The sequence below is a fragment of the Centruroides vittatus genome, unplaced genomic scaffold (assembly GCF_030686945.1).
Source record: "Centruroides vittatus isolate TY-2023 unplaced genomic scaffold, ASM3068694v2 contig_749, whole genome shotgun sequence".
NCBI classification, from domain to species: domain Eukaryota; kingdom Metazoa; phylum Arthropoda; class Arachnida; order Scorpiones; family Buthidae; genus Centruroides; species Centruroides vittatus.
In genome coordinates this window covers 1351900-1372776 of record NW_027122485.1, presented here as the reverse complement: position 1 = coordinate 1372776, position 20877 = coordinate 1351900, and the positions used below count along the sequence as shown (strand labels likewise).

Here is a 20877-nt window from a genome sequence, read left to right as displayed (position 1 = left end):
TGTACAATTGACCTTTTAGTTTGCAGCTAACTTTCTTGTCACATAACACACCACTCAACTTTCTCCAGTTCAGCCATCCACATTGAATTCTATGTTGCACTTACAAGTCCAGTCCTCCCCTGTCCTGACAAAAGCCCTGAGATACTTAAAACTCAAAACCACAGGAAGGGACACATTTTGGATTTAATATTGCATTCATTCCAGCCATTCAGAGTCATATACGCTGTTTTAGTTCTGCTAATCTTCATGCCCTTTCTTCCAAAACTTCCTCTAATCTTCTAGTTTCTTCTCAGCCTTGGTTTGGGAAGGTTCACACAGCACAATACCATCTGAAAACAGCATACTCCATGGAACCTCACACTTCACATCACAAACTAACACATTCATTATCAGGTCAAACAGATAAGGGCTAAGCTAAGAACCAATCCCTGATGTAAACAGACATTAACAGTGAACCCTTCTGTAGTGCCCACACTACTACTAACTTGAGTCTCCTGCTCCCTCATATATTTCCTTGATGAGCCTAACATATTTTTCTGACACATTCTTTTCCTTCAAATATCTCCATACTTCTTGCCTTGGTACCATCATACACCTTTTCTAGATCTATGAACACCATGTGCAAATCTTTCTGCATTTCCCTGTGCCTTTCCATCAGCTGTTTCAAAGCAAAGACAGCATCAGTTGTATTACTTCCCAGCATGAAGCCAAACTGTTCCTCTCCAATCTCAGATTCCTTTCTAATCCTTCTTTTGACAATTTCCTCCCAAATCTTCATAGTATGAGACAATAACTTTATACCTCTGTAGTTTCCACAATCCTGTACATCCCCTCTGCCTTTAAAGACAGGCACAAGAATACTCTTCCTCCATTCATCCTGGATCTTCTGCTGCAAGAGTTTCTTCATAACGTCCCAAGAGGATATCAATCTCCTCCTTATCCAAACCTCTCCAAGCCTCAACTAGAATCTAATCTCAACCTACTGCTTTCCCTGTCTTCATTTCCCTAAACACCCTTTCTCTTGCACCACTCCATTTGCCCCTCCATCCTCATATGAAGTTCTGGGGTTTTCCTCATTCAATAATTCTTAAAATATACTTTGTCTTTCCTTGACCCTTTCGTAATCTTGTAATACTACTCCTTTATCATCTTTTAATCAGTTTAATAGAGGTAAAATCTTTTGATGCCTTGTCTCTTGCTTTGGCAATTCTCATCAGCTGCCTTTTTCACTTTTCTTTCACAAACTTTGTAAGCCTCTTCTAAAGCCTTTGCCTTTGCAATAGCCACTGCCTTTTTAGTCATTTTAATTGCCAACTGGTAAATTTCTTTATATTCAAGTCTTCCCATCAAATCCCACCTTTTCTTTGCCTTTTTCTTTTGCTGCGGATTATACTTCAGCATTCCACCACCAAAGTTCCTTTCCTTCTGGTGCTCTCTTCCCTGAAGTTTTTCCTAAAACCTCTTCTCTAACTTTCGAAATGCAATAACTATTCATCAGCCACCACATTTGCACATCATCCGAAAACCGAATTTCTTTTAACACTTTGACAACTGCTACTACACCGGATTAAACTAATAAAACCTACTTAAAGCCTGTTACCGGTGGGGTTCGCTGAAAATCGTTACAAAGGATTTACATTAGGATTTTATTCGAATTGCATTCGATTAACGGTCGTCGGTTACCTGAAGAAGAACTTTATAGTTCGAAAACGTTTGTAACGATTTTCAGCGAACCCCACCGGTAACAGGCTTTAAGTAGGTTTTATTCTTTTAACACTTTTGCCTTAAATTATTTTCTCAATTCCTCCTCTTTCAATCTCCACCATTTAATCCTTTGTTCAATCTGGCTAACACGCTTCATGCAATGCCCCATAGGAAAGAGTTTTCCTAGTGGATTGTGACTGTGTTGTGCAGCAACACTTTCTCCATTTAACACCTTACTGTTCCTCACTTCACTAAGATGCCTCCTATGGTACAAGAAAAAAAATAAATCTGGCTGGATCTACCTCCACTCATGTTTGTAACCAGCTGATTCACTTGCTTCTCAAAGTAGGTGTTAACTAGTACAAGGTCAAAAGCCACAGCATGATCGACTAGTCTCTCTCTTTCTCTGTTCCTTTCTCACACACTCCACCTTCCAAGAACTCTTTTTTCTGCAATCTTCCTCTTTCCAACATGACAATTTAGATCATCCCCACAGATTAACCTCTCACTCACAGGAACACAGTTTGGTCAAGATATGTCCAAAAGTTTGTCTTCGCTTCTCCACTACCTAGCTGAAAAGCTTACACACACAGAATTATAATGAAGATTCCACCAATGTCAACTTAATGCTCATAATTCTATCACCAAGCTTGTACCTTTCACCAAGTTCTTTAGCTTTATTTCCTTTCCATCTTGTCTCTTGTAAACACAAAATGTTCACTCTCCTTCCAGTGGCGTAGCGTGAATGTCAGCCGCCCGGGGCGGAAGAAAATTTCACCGCTCCCTTATTTAGGTACAGTAGAGCATCGATTATCCGACTCAATTGGGGACTGGGGTTGGTCGGATAACTGAAAAAACGGATAACCGAAAAGTATGAAAAAATACATTATTAGTATAGTATATTAGTATATCCCATGTAATTAGTATATCGCTATTAACCTACTTCGCGTTGAATTTTCATCGCTGTTAAGCCTAACAAATTTTTTTTTAAATACTGTACTAATCGTTGCTATTGTATCGTTAAAAATTATTTCTTTATTTTGCACAAAATAAATACAGTACAGTACTGTATATTGAAAAATATACAGTAAAACAAAAAATATATATATTCGGGTTACATATTTTACATAAAGTAGGCCTATACATTAGAAAAAGAAGTCCAAAATTTTCTTTTGCTTCACAGCTGACACTCGTTTTTTTGCCGCTAAATCTCACACACGTTTTAAAAACAGCAATTGGATAGAGTCGTTAAATAAAATTATGCCTCGTTTAAACACTGGCCTCCCTTTCATAGGTCCAGTCAATGTTGCCAGCTAAAACACGCAAAAATTTAACAAAAATAATATTATTGTAGCTAAGACATAGTCAAATATTGTAGCGCCACATCACTAGCGGACATTTGAATTTGCCGACTAGAACGCGGTAGGTTAACCGATGTGACGGTTGATCGGGGGTCGGATAATCGATGCTCTACTGTATTTCAATTTAAAAGACTAAAATATACAGTAATTCTAAAGCAGTTTTCAACAAGAACAATCATCATTATTGTGTATTGTACAGGTTCAAATTTTTACAAGATATTATTATTATTTATTGTGAAATTTTGCCGCCCCTTAAAAGTGCCGCCCGGGGCGGGCCGCCCCTGCCGCCCCCACTACGCTACGCCACTGTCTCCTTCTTTGCATAAGATCAACTAACTCTCTACTCTTTCCATTCAATGTTATGATGTCTAAAGTACTTACTCTTATACTTTTCTTCTTCTCTTTCTAGACTAACTTCTTTAGCCGAACCCGTCTCTGGTTCGTTAGCCCAAGCTCATTTGACACAGTTTGGGTGACATGACTGCATGTCACTTGCGGGGTACACCCTAGTCAAGTTGTAACTTACTTGTAACCTAGCAGACATTCCATATAGTTTTGGCAAAGGTTTTATGGTCGGATGCTCTTCCTGACACCAACCTCCTGTTATCTGGGTTTGGGACTGGCAGCGACCAGACAGAAGGATGCATAACAGTTTGCTAGATAGAACTAAAAAGGATGAGCCTGACTCTTTTGTAACTAGACAAAAATTCAACAATGAGTTGCATAATTTTCCCAGCAATAGCATTTGAAGTTGTGTGTGATGCCATCTGTCATAATGTTTTATTTAAAAAACTTTTATATAATTAATTATTATAAAATGGCAAAAAGCTTAATTTTGAGAATAGAGATAAATTTTATAAAAAAAATTTATCTCTATTCTCAAAATTAAGCTTTTTGCCATTTTATAATAATTAATTATATAAAAGTTTTTTAAATAAAACATTATGACAGATGGCATCACACACAACTTCAAATGCTATTGCTGGGAAAATTATGCAACTCATTGTTGAATTTTTGTCTAGTTACAAAAGAGTCAGGCTCACCCTTTTCAGTTCTATCTGACAAACTGTTATGCATCCTTCCATCTGACCCACTGTGTTCTTTGTCACCACAAAGTTAGCAATTTAAATAAACTTTATTAAATACAAAGATTAATTTATAAAAATAAAACACAGTGAGTCTTAAGGGCTAAAGACCCCGATGGGGTTGAAAACGTTAGCTTTTGTATAAACACGCATTACTGGATTTTAAAGGTTTTTTGTGTGACGAAGTATTACGGACTAAAGTCTGAAATCAAAGACAACAACTCCTGGTTGATAGGAAAGTTAGTACAATTTTTTTCTTTCTTGTCCTATTGGTTTTTGTTAAAGAAAACCTGATGAAAAGCACAAAATAATTTGAAATTTCAATATTCTAAAATCCATGGGCAAATCTGAAAAGACACACCTGCTTACTTGAATAAAAAAACATATTGAATAGTGAAGTTTACACTTAAAAATTGTGAAATTTTATACAAAGGATTTTCAAAACAGTGTTAGAGTGAAACCATGTTGTAGAAGTGCCATGTTGTCAGTACTTACAATCTACCATTACTTTCATTCTTTTTTATTCTTTCTTCTCTCTCTTTCATATATGTTTGTTATTTTCAGACAAATTAAGGTAATATCAACTTGAATAATAGAAATTTTATGGTGTGATGGGAAAATTAGTCTGTGATGTAATACACAACAAATAGTTAAACACATATAGTCTGTTGAATTGATTTAAAGATTGTTGTTTGCTTCAATTATAATGCTTGTCTGAAGATTACATTTTTTTTAAAGCATTTGTCATCATGAATAAATTTCCAGACTCCTTAAAACTTTAGCATCTAAATTATGGTATCTTGTTGATTAAGATGAAATATCAATTACTGGAAAAAAAGATTTAATAAAAGCAAATTCATACTACAAATTACAATTATATAAATATTAAAGTAAATTTAATTTTTGATTTATTTGATTAATTTTAAATTACTCAGATTTCTAATCTATTATGTAATTTCTTTTAAAAATTAAAAAAAAAAATTATTTTTTGAAAATTCTGAAAAGATTTTGAATTTAAGATTGGACATATTCATAACACATTTCTTTTTGTTCATATAATTTATGGCATAAAATAACCATCAGTGGAAACTAAGAAAACATTTAATTACAGTATAACAACACAATACATTATTATAAATGTATTAACAAACATAAGAATAATGAAAATATTTAAATATTACTGTCTTTTAATACTTGTTTTATTTTCTATCATTATACACAGTATTTCCTAAATATTTTTTCAATCAAAATACATCAGATTTATTTAGAATATTTAGTTAAATCTTTTTAAATCTAAGATATTTACAACAATATTTAATAATTATTTAAGTTTTTTATTAAATTATTTACAGTTCAATGTAGTTAAGAATTATATAGTTCATACTGAAAGTCATGAGCAACGATTTATAAATCACAATCTATTAATTATGAAAAACTAAGAACATTGTCATAATCTATACACAATAGACAGCACTATAAATAAGTCCTGACATCATTAGCTTCCATCATGTGACCATAGACAGCTGACACAAAATGGCTACAACTGATGTTTTGTTGCTGTGATTGCTGTGTGCTATGATGCTGTAATTGAATTTATCATTAAAGAGGAAATATCTACTGCAGAAATTCAGCAAAAACTTCAGCATGCATATAGAAATGTGTGTATGGCTACCAGCAGTGTTAGAAGATGGGTAAAACATTTTAAAGCTGGAAACCCAAGCATTAAAGAGACTTGTAGCGGCCATCCACAGAGCTCCATTATGAGCTTTGTTTCCTGGAATGCAGATTGGGTGATTCATGTGAATTTCTTGAACCTGGGCAAACCGTTAATGATGCTTGGTATGTCATGACAGTTCATAAGCTCTGTTGCACATTGCATGATAAACATCCTGGGAAGAAGATCATCCTGTAGCATGGCAAAGCAAGATCACACACTGCTCCTTACATCATGGAGGAAATTCAGTAAATGGGATGAGAAGTTCCTCTGCATCCTGCCTATAGTCCCAAATAAGCACTCTGATTATCATCTTTTCAGTATTGTGAAGAAAAACATGTGAGGCTCACACCATGAAACAATGCAGGACATCAAGAAAGTGGTGTGCCAGGTTCTCTCGGAGTGTTGGAATGGAGTTCTATCATAAGGGAATTTTCAAGCTCCCATAATGGCAGGAAAAATGTATTAAAAAAATGGAGACTATGTGAAAAAATAGTCTGAAAAATAATGTGATGTATTTGCTTTTTCCAAAAATAAGTTAATCTGATTTATAAAAAATTGTTGCTCAACTTTCAGTATGACCTTTATACTTAATTACATAGTAGATTATACGAAAATCTAAAAATCTGTAAATCAACAAATCAAAGATTAATTTATTGAATCTAGTTATCTGAATATGTAAGAAGTTCAATCAAACTTCTTTAAGGAAATTTCTGCTTATTCTTTTATAATGCATGCTGGCTGGAAAAAGATAACAATAAATGAAATTATATAATGATTATACCTACATATAAACATTATAAAATCATATATAATATGATAATCATTAACATTAATAATCTCAGATCATAAAATTTCCAATAACTTATTAATTTTCAGATGTAGATAGTTAACGTCTTAATAAATCCTGAAACTAAGAGAAAGCAGTTAATTTTATGTTAAAAATGAACGTTTTCCTAACAGTATTTCAGAATACCAATCAAACATTCTTTGGACAAAACCAAACTACCATAACTTAAAAAAATAAAAATGTTTTTTTTCCAGAAGAAAAATGAACTAAGAATACTATTTTTTGAATATAAATAATTACATCAAAGCAGGAGTAAGAAGATAAAAAATACACACAGAAAGAAAAAGAAAACAAAAATTAAAGCAATTTTCAAAGAAATAAACAGACTGAAAATAAAAATGTTTTCATAGACATAAAATTTATCAATAATTATGACATTTACAAATATCACAGCAAAATTTAAAAAAAATATAATAATAAGATATGTAAAATTATCAAACCCATTAGGGAGACATGAAAATTAATAATGCAAGCTTCTCACCTGAACTATTTCCAGAATTTGACAATGTTAAGCCTGTTGTGACATTCTGTCCTGTAAGGCTTTGAAGACCCAGAGAGTTTAACCCTATTATCAATAAACAATTCATCAATATCACATTCTATAACAATTTATAATTCCATAATTTTCATTAAAATTTATAAGAATGATTTGGTAAACTGAGAAAATGATTATAAACCAAGCAAAAGAGATTCTATAATAAGCATTACGTTTTATGTCCATTTTAAACTCAGTTAAGATATAAATCACATTAATTCAGACTGATTAGCATCTAAACACACAAACCAAATAAATTTTAAAATGAATATAATTAAATTTAAATATATTGAATAACTTTAAAATTTTTAATTATCCAAATAAAAATTATAAAAAGAAATACATATATATATATATACTTTTTAATTAATAAATCCATTAACTCTGAAATTTAAAGAAAACAATTCAATTCTCTAAAAAGCACACCAAAGACAGAAAAATCAATACTACAAAAGCTACATAATATAAGAATTATTAATGGATGCATTTGTTTCATCATAACAACACTAAAACAAGAAAACTTGAATTAAATATTAAATTATCATCTATTCTATATTTTAAAACTCCTCTTAATGACTTTCAGATTATTAGCAACTTGATTTTAAATAACCATTAATAATTTAATTTTAAAAATATATACTAAAAACCAATAAATTTAAGATGAATTAACGAATAAATTCTTTCATTTTTGTAGTTGTGGCTTTCATTTTTTAAACTGTACATTTTTTGAAAACAACTATCATTCAAAATTAAGTTGATGTAATAAAAATTATTCTCTAAAATGGTCTTTATATTAAAGCTTTAAATAACTTAGGGAACAAAGGTATGTTCAATCAACTAAACTTTTTGAAACAGAAAAAACAAATTTACAACTTTTTATCTTATATGAAAATAAAAAGCAAGCATAAAATTATTAAAAAAAACAAATGAAAAAATTTCAGTTTTTTGTGCATATAAAAGTAATTGTATCTCAAAAAAAGGAGATAAGAAATTAAATTAGTTTTGCATTTTAAAAAAGCAATTTGATAACAGCTTTGTTACAAAAAAGTAAAAAATTTGAAATCTTTGGTACACAACTGTGTCCAATATATTGGATAGAAAGCTACTAGTAACCTAAGGCAATAGATCCAAATTTGTTATTTCCTGGATTTTATTTGCACAACACTTCTTGAAATAGCTTTGTGGGTCTTTCCTGCCAGATTTTCTTAGAACAAGTTTAATCTTCACAGAAGTGGAATTCATCCCTCTGAGATAGGTAATCATATTGGATAATTATAAACTATTAAAATGTATGACTTTTTAATATATGTATTAAATAAATTTCTTGATAATTTTATTGATATTATCAAAAATTTGCAATTTTTATTTATATAATTTCATTGCAGAAATCAAATTTTTATAACTGTTAATGTTAATCTTTCATTCATTATTAATTCAACTTTATTATTACAAATAATGAAAACTTTAATTATTATTAACAACATTCATGCAAACAATGGTTGATAAAAAATTAAAAATGTTAAAAATATATGTAACTTTACTTGTGACAATTTGTTTATATCATATCACATGTATTTAATAATAATAACAACAACAACAACAACAACAACAACAATGAAATATGCCAAATGATTTTACACAGCACACAACTTTCAAAGACAATGTAACAACAAATGATAAAATTAAATACATCTTTACTACAGTTTTAGAAAATCAATTAATATATTAACATTTCATTTTGTTTCTGTTAATTTTAAATATTTAGTTAGTTACATGTAAAATATTTTTCTCACCTGTATTTGTGTTACCAGCACCAGCTTGAGCAGCTGCTAAAGCTGCTAATTGTTGTTGAACAGATAAAGAACCTACATCTAAAAAGTATATAATTTTCTTATTACTGACAAAAGAAAATAATTTTATAAAATTAATCAAGTATAACTAATTTATTTAAATTAGTTATAGTATCTTTTAAATGACTTAACTATTACTTTCTTAACAATTAATATTTAAATATAAAAATATTCATATAAAAATGTTTGTTACAAAAAAGTATCTGAAGGATAAAATATGCAAATGTTACAGCAATGATAGCAGTTATGGAAATTTTTTATTTCTGTATTTTTTCAAAAAAAAAAAAAAATTATTCTAGAGAAATATTTTCTAATGGAAGGAGTGAATTTTAAAACAATGAAAAAATAAGAGCATAAGAAAACTTTTCATATAACTTATTTTTTATTTAATGACAAATGCAAATATTTTTTGTTAAATTCTTTTTTAAATGAATGTTAACTGATATGGGTTTACTTACTTTATCACATAGATCTATTGAATATAAAGTATAGCAAAATAATGTCTAAAATATTAAGTAAAAAAATTACAATTTTATGATTCTCTCTATTTGGCATTATCATTCTTTGTACAAATAAGCTAATGAAGCCAAACAAGAAATGAAATGCAATCAATCAACTTTTCTATTGTATTAAGACTGAATTTATGACAATAACTAACAAATTATTTTAGCTTGTTAAAAGCTACCTTCAGGCTACATCTATATTTGTGTATTTATAAAATTGAAATTTAAACATGTATTTCATTTTATTTTTCAGTATGTACAATTTTGCATGCTAGATAACACAAAGATAGTTTTAAAAGATATAAATTTGTCAGTTAAAGTTTTATACTAAACTATTATAACTGATGTATATTTCTTGTTTGGATTTATTATATTATTATTTATATCAAAAATTCCAAAGCCCAATTAAAAAAAAAAAAAAAAAAAAAAAATCAGCCTGATCTCAATTGGCTTTTTTTGAAAACATGATTATTATTAACAGTACACAAATGTCTGGAACTGATACTATTGCTAATAGATAAATTAATAATAAAAAAATATTAAAGAATATATGACATACTGTAAAAGCCAATTTTTTGTAAAGCAATAAAAAACCATTTTTCTATTAAATATCTGATTATTTCACCATCTTTTTGTAAACAGCTTAATGGAATAAATCTTTCCTATGTTCAACTATTAAGTTTTATTAAAAGAAATCAAATGCCTAAAACTTTCATTTTGGTATATAAATATAATTAAAAAATAGTTCTTCAACAATGCTTGTTAACAATTGCCATGTATTTTATTTATGAAAAATGTTTTTGGCTTTATTTAAGTTATCTTCAGTTTATAACTTAATTCAATAAACATTCAAATGTAGAATTTAAAATAATTTTAAAAAAATTAATTAAAAGAATCAAACAAAACACCAAATTTAAATACTTTTTATGAAATTTTTAAAAATTAAAAAAAAATCTTTAAAAATCTAAATATTAAAAAATTTTAAGATACAGTAGAGAGTAATTTATCCAAACACCGGTTATCCGAAATGTCAGTTATCAGAACGCTTTCCAGTCAGACTGTGTCGTGCTGAAACAAACTTTTTTGATACTAGATTTACTTCTAAAGTATAATTTTTTTGTTTTTATATTTTTCAATATATTTATTTTGTTTGTACAAAATAAAGAAATAATTTTTAACGATACAATAGCCTCGATTATTATTATAAAAATTTTTGTTAAGCTTAAAATCGACGAAAATTCAACACGAAGTGACGCAACGGAGAAAAATTCAACACGAAGCGACACACAACAAAGAAAAATTTCAACATCAGATAGGTTAATATATTTTTTCGTACATAATCGGTTATCTGAAAAATCAGTTATCCAAACAACCCCAGTTCCCAATTGATTCGGATAAACGACTCTCTACTATATTAACAATACATCCCAAATTGTCAACATTAACAAGATTGTTGATTTTGTGAAATTTAAGTTATTAACAGCCCAAGTGATATTACAAAGACTTTTTTTATAAGGTATAATTAATTATTTTGTCAGAAATATTTTTAAAATCAGCGTTGTCAATTATTAATTTCCAATTGTTACTTAATTCTACTAGCAACATTAGCGTTTATAATTTTTAAGTATTTTGCTAACCGATAAATGTAAACCTGATTCATCAATCAGTAAATCCTTTCCTACACACTTTCTAATTAAGGCCTGGATTTTCCCACTTGACCTTGATGTCACACTGACATGCCCATTTTGTTAACAAAGTGGATGTGTTCTGCCTACCTTTAGTGGGTGTATTCTGCCATAGATTTAGAATGCTCTCTAACTCTTATTGCTAGCAGACCCTACATAAAAATAATCTTGCTTATCATTACATAGTGTGATTATGAATGTAAGATGCAAGAATGTAACTTCTAGTCTAAGATACACTTTATTCTTCTTTTTGCTTGTATCCTTTGTACTCTTGTTCTGTTTGAAATGAATTGATGAACTTTCCTATTTGGAACTTCATACTGAAAAGTTGTCTTCAATTAATTCTAATTCTTTATTTCTTCTGTAACCAAAGAAAATTGTAAGAATGTTCTATTAATAATGACTCTATATGCAGCTACAGTAAAACTTATCTAACTTGAAGCTCCAATGCAAGGAAAAAACTGAGTTAGACAATTTAAGTTACAGAACAACAGAGTAAAAATGCTGATTCTGAATAGACTTGTATCTTTACCTCTCTTGCATTATATGAAGAATCTTTGATAGTGTTTGTTTTTTTTGTTTTAGGCAACTGTATAATGCCTTTCAGCAAAATGTTCACTGTGACTAATGGAATTAAGTGGTTTTGCAGGTACAGTACATCTTGTTGAGATAAAGTGAGAGGACTGAAATAATGTCTGCAAATGGGTGTTGGATAGTAGATACAACTGTCTGAAAATTTCATGGAAATCTGATAATTATGAAAACTTTGGATAGAATAAATATTAAAATTTGAGTTGAGGAAGTTGAAATGAATATAAATCAGTGTCCTGGGACCATGAAAAACTTTGACTTGGAGAAAATTCAAGATAAGAAATTCAATGTTTAATGTGTTAAATTCCTATGAGATCTACCAAGTGTTTTGTTTTCTTAGAGTTACAGACATTTGAGTTAGAGAAGTTTTACTGTATTTTGTGAGTTACAGTATTGAGAGAGTACCAATAAATAAAAGTGTGGTTGACATTAATTTACAATATACCCTAATGCAAATTTCCGAGTTTTGTTTTTTTAAATGTAAAACTGAAGATGGCTTAAATAAAGCTGAAGATAATTTTTGGTAAAAAAAATAATAATGATTGGTTACCTTAACAAGCAGTGTCAGAGAACCACTGAGTTAGAGTAATGATAAAATAATATTAGTTTCAAAAAAGTTTATTTGTAATAAATTTTTCCTATAAAACAACTTCAATATATTATGTGAATAAATAAATACATCATATTTATTTTGCTTTTAGTAATGTCCGAATTATTCTCTTAATAATTCTCTAAAGCAGCTAATGAAATTATTGTGGTTTTTAGTAAGAAAATAACAAGGATAAATGATATATAAGAAAATATTTTAAATAGATTTACATTGTACCGAAAGATAGAAAACTAAGACGTGATATATTTTAATCTAATATAAAAAATCTCTATACTATTCTTTTTTAGATGATATAATTATTGTTAAAATTATGTGCCATATAGTATACATAGTAGTTCCATTTCCATTTATAACTATTTACTCAAATCTTTAAAAAGTCATTTCAATTTAGAGAATAAAATAAGAATTAAGATTATTAATCAAAAACTTACTTCCAGTTATTTGTTGCAAATTAGCAAAACCACCAAATGCACCTGCCTGAGAAGCCTGCTGAAGTAACTGGATTTAAGAATAAATATTTTTCATTAACATCAGATTTTTTTCTGACTATCTTTAAAATTATTTATATCTTAAAATATAGCATTTTTCAAAAGACAGCCAATTTTTAACTCAAAAAGTCACCTATGTTTATTCATCAAGACCTTTCAGAATCTTTAGAATCTGGCATCAGACTCATTCACAACTATACTATAAACTTTAAAACTCAATATGCATTTATATAACATTTAATTGAATATTGAACATTTTATAAGTAAATATTGTATTTTAAAGTTTATAGAATAATTATGAATCAGTCTTGATAAATATAGAGAGAGGATTCTTTGAAAAAAACCATACTTTTAGATAAAATTTTATTGTCTCAAGACTTTTCCTATTGTAATTGAAAAATAAAATAAATAAATATTTTTCATTAATTTGCTTTGCCATTCAAACATAAAAAAATAAAATAGTTACGCTTAAATATTTTTATCAATATATATAATAAATGATATATTATAAACATGTTTTATAATAATTAAATATTTTAAATCTTTTATGCTTCAATTTTATATATAATCAACTGAAATTGCTTTCAAATAAAAGTTCTCATAGAAATAAAACTTAAATGGTTAAAGTGGATAACAAATAAAAATTACTGAAGATTTATTTATTTATTTTTGTTTAAAAAGTATAAAATAAATGGGCTATATTTATCTCATAATATTTATAATTTTTACGTAATTAATTAAAAATTAAAATAAAACAATAAAGATTTTATTCTTTCGTATTTTTAATATTTTAGATTTTGGAATTTTATTTATTTCGAACTGAATATTTAATTATATGGTTGATAAACAATTCATTTTATCAACATAACTAGCAATAAAAATTAACAAATATAATTATATATGTACTTCAAATTAAAAAAATTAATACTTGTAATGAGTTAATTTAAAAAAGCAAATGATAAAAGATTAAATAAATTTTGCTATCTTCAATAATAATTATAACAAGCTTTCAGATACATTTGCTTGATAATTTAGCAAGTTATATTTAAGTATAAATACATAATTGCAATTGTCATAAAAGTTATGTTATAATAAAATTTTATAGCAAAATATGGAATAAGTATATTTTTGTAATTTATATATTACTTTCTATTTCAAAGTATTACTTGCTCTTCATTAATACATCAATCTTTACTTTGGTTCTCCTAGTTCATTTATATTTAAATAAGTAATTAAATTGCATTACAATATATTGAATGAATTTAATCTATTTAAAGTTATATTAAGTATCTCTAAAACATAAAACAAAATAAAAAACAATAATTATGTAAAATATTCCTATTCAATATTATTCAATACTAGTAGTGATAGCCAACATTTCTTGGAGAAATTTGACATTGCACTGATGATGCTGTAGAAAATTATTATTATAGAATGCACAATTTCATTGAGAATAGAGGATGCTTCTTTTGTAGACAGTAAACCAATTTTTTTAGAGCAAATAGTAATCAGTAACCTCTTGAACAAGAAAATACTTTTGGAAAGTTTTATTGCATTCATTAATACTGTCTTCAAATGCAAATGAGACAGACAAACTTTTACTTTAATATATATATATATATATATATATATATATATATATACTAGCAGATAAGCCCGGCATTGCCCAGGCAAAAAGTAACGATAGTGAAGATTAAGATTATTATATTATAGCCAATCTTACTCATTTTCACAGAATACAAGAATTAGGTCCCCCTGTTTCCAGACTAATTAGAGAATTTTTAGATGGGTCTAAAAATATGTTCAATTTCCTGCAAAAATGCAAAAAACTGCATCTGCACCTGTAAATCTTGCATGTCACTTTCTCTTAACACTTCCATTGTTAACATTCCCATTCTTAACACTTCCATTGTTAAGGAATACACTTCTTTAATCTCCACTTGGTACCCTACTAAATGTAGTATCCTACTAAAATGCAGTTAAAAACAAAAAATTGCATGTAAAATAATATAGTAGAAACAGATAAGCCCATTATAAACCTGTGACAAATATATCTTCTGTGAATCTTGCACGTCACTTTCTCTTAACACTGCAGGGGGAATTTTGAAAAATCCCTTCTCAGTGTACATTCTCGTGACATACCCCATTAAAATGGAATCAAAAACCGCATCTAAAATAGTATAATAGAAGCAGAGTTCTTCACGATAAGCCTGAATCTTGTCCCTCTCCCTCACGGGGGGATTTCAAAAAATCCCTTCTTAGTGTACATACCCTAACTGTGTACCAAATTTCAACTCTTAACCGTTAACTCTGCACTTATTATCATCATCAACCCATCTCGATTATATTTATAAAGTAAGTTATCTTTTTCTTTAATTATTATTTCTGCTTGAAGCTGTTATTTTCTGGTAAAAGAAGTCTAATTTTTTTGTGTATTGTTTCTTTAATCAAAGTTTTTCAATAAATTCCAATAGGCCATCAGGCACATCTTTCTGTTTAATTCTTTTTGCATATTATCTAATATTTTATTATTCTCTTCCAAAGAAAACTGCCTTTTTTGTTTTTCTCCATTTTTCCCATAAACTTAAAAAGAAATAAACTGTAGAATAATAGCATCAAAACTAAACCATAACTAAGAATTAAAATTAGCATTGCCAGTGGAACTAGACATTAAAATTAATGTTGCCAGACTGTTTGACATAATATTCATCATTTACTAATAATAAATGATTTTTATGCATTTATAGATTTCATTATAATGAAACTATTCTTTAGTAGCAGACAATTTTTATTACATTAAACTGAAATTTTCATTATAATGGTATTAGTTAAACTGAAACATTTTTGCATTGAGCTGAATAAGAAATGGCAGGAGATTCAAGATATATTCATTATACTGAAAATTTTGTTAAACTGAAATTTATTATACTAACATTTCAGTGTATATATAAATAAATATTGGGGGACTGTTATGGTTCTGATGAGATATGTTGACTGCAATTAGCAAGGTTTGTGTTACCTTTCCAATTACAACATTTCAACAATTTTAGTAATAAGACTAATGTTTTAAAAGTTAAATACACCATTAATCTTAACATTATGTATTTCAATTTAATTAAGTTTAAGGCCAAACGACATGTCAGATGGTTCAGCCTTAATTGAAAAATTAGGTTATTGGATGTTTACATTTATAATTAAGTTCATTTAACTTCAAAGTAAAAACATTATCTTTTTTATATATTATAATTTATATTAAAAATATGCACACACAAAATTTCTATTTTATTATAATTTTAATGTGAAAAGTTTTTCTCAATTACTTCATATCTCTGGGACCATATTACTACCAATACTAAAATTCTTACTTTAGGAAGCCAAAATTTTTTGATTGAATAATAAGATGATTTCATCCAGATCCTGGACAACATTGTTTCCACTGTTCTGATAATATTAATGTTTCATCGATATATTAGGAAAATATTTAGATGTCATTAATACACAGAACTTTATTAACCTAGACAGCAAATGGATTGGGGTACTTGATTCAAGAAATTGGTGTGATATGCACTGGATTGATGAAATAAGGAAGTATTTTTAGTCTCTATATGAAATGTGTTCTATATTTTTTTTAAAAAGAGTTGTGTGTTTTGTTAAAATTTTTATTGTTTTTAAATAATTTGGAATGATATTTTGGTAACATGCAAGTGTGTTGATCTTCTTTAATATCATCAGATTTAAATGCAAATGTTTAAATAATGTTCAATTTGCTGAAAAATTGTAAAACATTTCAACTTAAGTTAATTTTGAAGAGCAATGATACTTATAATTGTTTTTTATGAATGTAAGATGGAAGTTATCCTGGATCAAAATGAAAATGTTTATTATTACAAAATTTAAGAAAATTCTTAAATAGACAATACAAATAAATGTGTCTTTGTATTGTGTATTTAATAATTTCCTTAAATTTTGTAAATTTAAAAATTTTTGTCCTGGCATATTTTTATCAAATGTTTATTATTTAATTGAAGATTTGACTTCTGGAGTAAGTATTCTGGTATTGAAAAGTATTTTTTAATTAAAAATTCAATAATTTCAAACTAAGTAATAATTTTTTTGATAATATTGTAAAATTTATGCTGATTAAATTTTTTATGAATAGAATCAGTATTTCAATCATCTAAAAAAACTTTTTGTAGTTAAAAAACTTATTAAACTTTAAATATAAACTATATAATTTCAATTCTATGAAATAGTTTTTAATTAAATTAAATATTAATTTATAAAATTAAACTTAAAATTTACATACTGCTAAATATTGTGGTGTAAGAGCCCCCAAATTAGCAAAATTTGCCATATTCCATAAATTAGCCATCATCTGCTGCTGTCTCTTTTGGTCTTTTTCTTTTTGAGTGTCAGCAAACTTTACAACTAAAGGACTACTACAACCCTTTAAAAAAAGATGAATATATTGTAATATCAATAATATAAATTTATGTGCTAAAAATGAATAGTATTATGGCTTTAAATTTTATTACAAAGTATATTTAATTTGCAATCTTTTAATTAAAACAAAATAAATAAATAATGCTAATTATTAACATAAGCTTCTATTTTTTGCTATACTCTTTTTTTTTACTTCTTAAGCAAAAATGTTTGTTATTTTTTTTATAAACAGAATTTTAAAAAATTGTTCATTAGTTATCATCAACTGATTCATTTAATTTAATGAATACTGTTAAATATGATAAAAACTAATTATTACACCTCAGTGAACTAAAAATGTGATTACCTCCAGGACAGCAGAAAAATTTGTCAATTTTTTTATTATTCTCTTTTGAATTGACAATACTTTAAAAGTTTGTTACATTAATGCCATATTCACATGCAAGGATCAAGAGTTAGAATAGAAGTTAACCAATAAGCATTTACATAATGAGTTACTAGAAGTAAAATGAATGGCAATTGGTTAACTTCTAATTCTAATGTTTTATCCTTGGTTGTGAGTACAGCTGTGGAAAAAAAGATAAAATAATAATGATGTTAATGACCATCAAATCTTGCTATTCATTATTTAATTACAAATTTTTAATAATCTTATGCATGATAAATACTTTTCAAATCAACCATACCAGTTTTAATCACAAAATTAAAATTTTTTAAACTGATCATTAAATTTAAATTATTTATTAATCAAAATCAGAAACAGAAGAATTTTGATGGATTGAAAAATATCTGACAACCAAACAGTTTAATTCAATCAATATTTACCTCCATAGTTTGAGAATGATTCATTGCTTTAATAGCATTGATTGCACATTGCCGAGATGCATAAGTTACAAAAGCACAACCTAAAAAAGACAAAATGAGAGATAAATGTATAGAGTGAAATAAATGCTAGCAATTTCTAAACTAAACAACTACATAAAAATAATTTAGATTTTCAGTGGTACCATTTAATTTTTCATTTACAGACTTATATTTTTTTCAATTCCAAAAATAAGCTATTGAATTAAATTATTTAAATCTGTAATATTTTTGTACATCAGAATAAAACATTTCTCTAGTAATTCTTTCCATTGAGGACTGCTAATGAATCTTACACTCTTTCCAGATGTTCTCTTTTATAATCCATCTCTTTTAAAAAATTTCAGATTTTAATTTTTTTAATATCAAATAATATCTTTTATAAAGTGCAGTTTTCTTAATTAAGAAAAAACTAACGTTTAAAAGATAATAAAAGAATTTATTGAGGCATTCAATCTGGATGAATTTTTTAAAATATTTTATGATTTTAATGAAGGGAAGAGATGCAAATTTTTAAATTCTTTTCTTTGGGATCTGAGATATTTTATTATCTAATTATTTCTGTATTGAATTTCTCATTCAAAAGAATATTTTTCCTTTTTAAGCACACAGCTCTCATTCAATTGGAAAGGAAAAGAATCTTCAATATATTGTGTAATTAAAAAATCTGATTTTTAAAATTCTAACTGTATCCATATATTTTAAATTTTACAATAGATTGTTAAAGTCTCTCAAGTAAAGAAATTTAAAATATTACAGTTTCAAAAAATTTACAAATATAAGCTAACTGAAAATAATATTTAATGTTAGATAATTCCAGAAAATTAAATATTCAATAACAATATATCTACATATATTTAATTGTTAGCATTACTTATTAGAGCATATCATAAGAATAATATCTTCTAATATATATTTTGTATTTCTACTATGATTTATGAATTATAAAATAAGAATAATTAAAAAAAACCCAATAAAATAAAATATTATATCTTACAACTGTCATATTCTGTATAATTTTAAACAGTAAATCTAACAAATGTGCATGATTAAAATTAATAAATCATTTTTTATCTTGCATCTACTTTTATCTTAATCATACAATCTACACATAGTTCTCAATTAAATTTGAATTTTAGTTATATGTTGCATAATTATTTCCAATCCATTTTCAAGATCAAATGCAACAAACAAAATGTTAAAAAAAAGTTGTTTTTTCAATCAGATCACTAATATCAATTTATAGGAAAATAAAAATTTATTACAACTCTTAACAAGCCACAATTTCATTTTTTATACTGAGAAATTACAAATAATATTTATTCAGTGATACTTATGACATAAAATCATCTTAGTTTTTACCCATTAAAAATATTTTTGGCAACAAATATTAAAAAATAATTTGAATTTTTATTCTGTAATTATAAATTATAATGTGGCATCGTAACAACAAATTTACTTATTTATTTATTTTAAATTGTTGATGATAGTTTTCAAAAGCAAGTTTTTTAATTAGCTATTTTATAACAAAATTTTCTAACTAAGCAATATTTCATAGCTGATGTGATACAAAAATGTATAATATTAATTTAGAAAGCTTTTGAGAAATTATTATTGATTTTTAATAAAATTCTCCTGCATTATTTGATCTATCACTAGTATGATTTTAAAATAAAGATAAGAATAAATAAAGAAAAAAAAACTTATTTTGAAACTAATTTTTGTTTTTTTTTAATCATTATTAAGATAAAATTTTAATATCAAAAGACACTTTTGAGTACCAAGGTCTATCAAATTTTATTTTTCACTTATTTATTTTATGATAAATTATTGCTTTCAAAACTCAGACTGCATTTATCTTTTCTATTCAATTGTTTTAATAAACTTATTTAATTAAATGTCTATTATATATAGATGCAATATATATCAAATAAACAGTTATCACTTAAAATTTTTGGATATTCTCAATATATATTTTGAAACAATTACTAAATTATTAAAATTTCTATAGCTTACCTTTACTTTGGCCACTGGCATCCCTTAACACTGTACATTCTTCTATTGTTCCAAAGGGAGCAAACATAATCCGAACATCATTTTCATTGCATTTTTTTGATAGCATTCCAATAAATAACTTTCTTTCTGCAAAATTTATTGTCCCTTCTTTGTTAATATTTTAAAAAATATATCTATAACAAATACCAAATGCCTAATCACTGTTAAACAATGTTTTTCTTTCTTTTGGAACTTAATTTTAACTATGGTTTAATAACTTTTATTTAGGATAAAATACAAAACTTTTTTACATCCATGTAGAGAGTAAAAAAGAGTTAGTGCTGTTACAAAATTTTTCACACATACACAACATACCAATACAGAGTACCAACTCCATTGACAGCAAAAGAAAAATCATAACATGCTAATTAACACTTAGGAATTTCATAATGAATAATATAGCCTCAGATTGTTCTGGGCTTTCGCGTAAAATTTTAAAGAACATTTTCAAGAAAATTATTTAGTCCTGATATATTAAATTTTGTCACAGCAAATGCATATAATGTATAAAATTAATAAACATAAAATAATACATTCTTTAT

At 26.8% G+C, this 20877-nt stretch overlaps 1 protein-coding gene across 14 annotated transcripts in view; it reads right to left on the bottom strand.

Annotated features, from left to right (window-relative positions):
• The window catches only part of LOC136981258 (CUGBP Elav-like family member 2), a 263471-nt gene that overhangs the window by 51148 nt on the left and 191446 nt on the right, over positions 1-20877 (bottom strand). For 13 of the 14 annotated variants that reach the window (XM_067277552.1, XM_067277551.1, XM_067277553.1 and 10 more), the window contains 6 exons: positions 20297-20422; positions 18245-18324; positions 17283-17423; positions 12920-12986; positions 9043-9120; positions 7196-7279 (listed from right to left, as the gene is read on the bottom strand). In XM_067277552.1, coding sequence (XP_067133653.1) covers positions 7196-7279; positions 9043-9120; positions 12920-12986; positions 17283-17423; positions 18245-18324; positions 20297-20422 — 576 coding nt within the window. The remainder of the gene's footprint in view (positions 1-7195; positions 7280-9042; positions 9121-12919; positions 12987-17282; positions 17424-18244; positions 18325-20296; positions 20423-20877) is intronic. The other variant, XM_067277555.1, reaches the window with a different exon arrangement.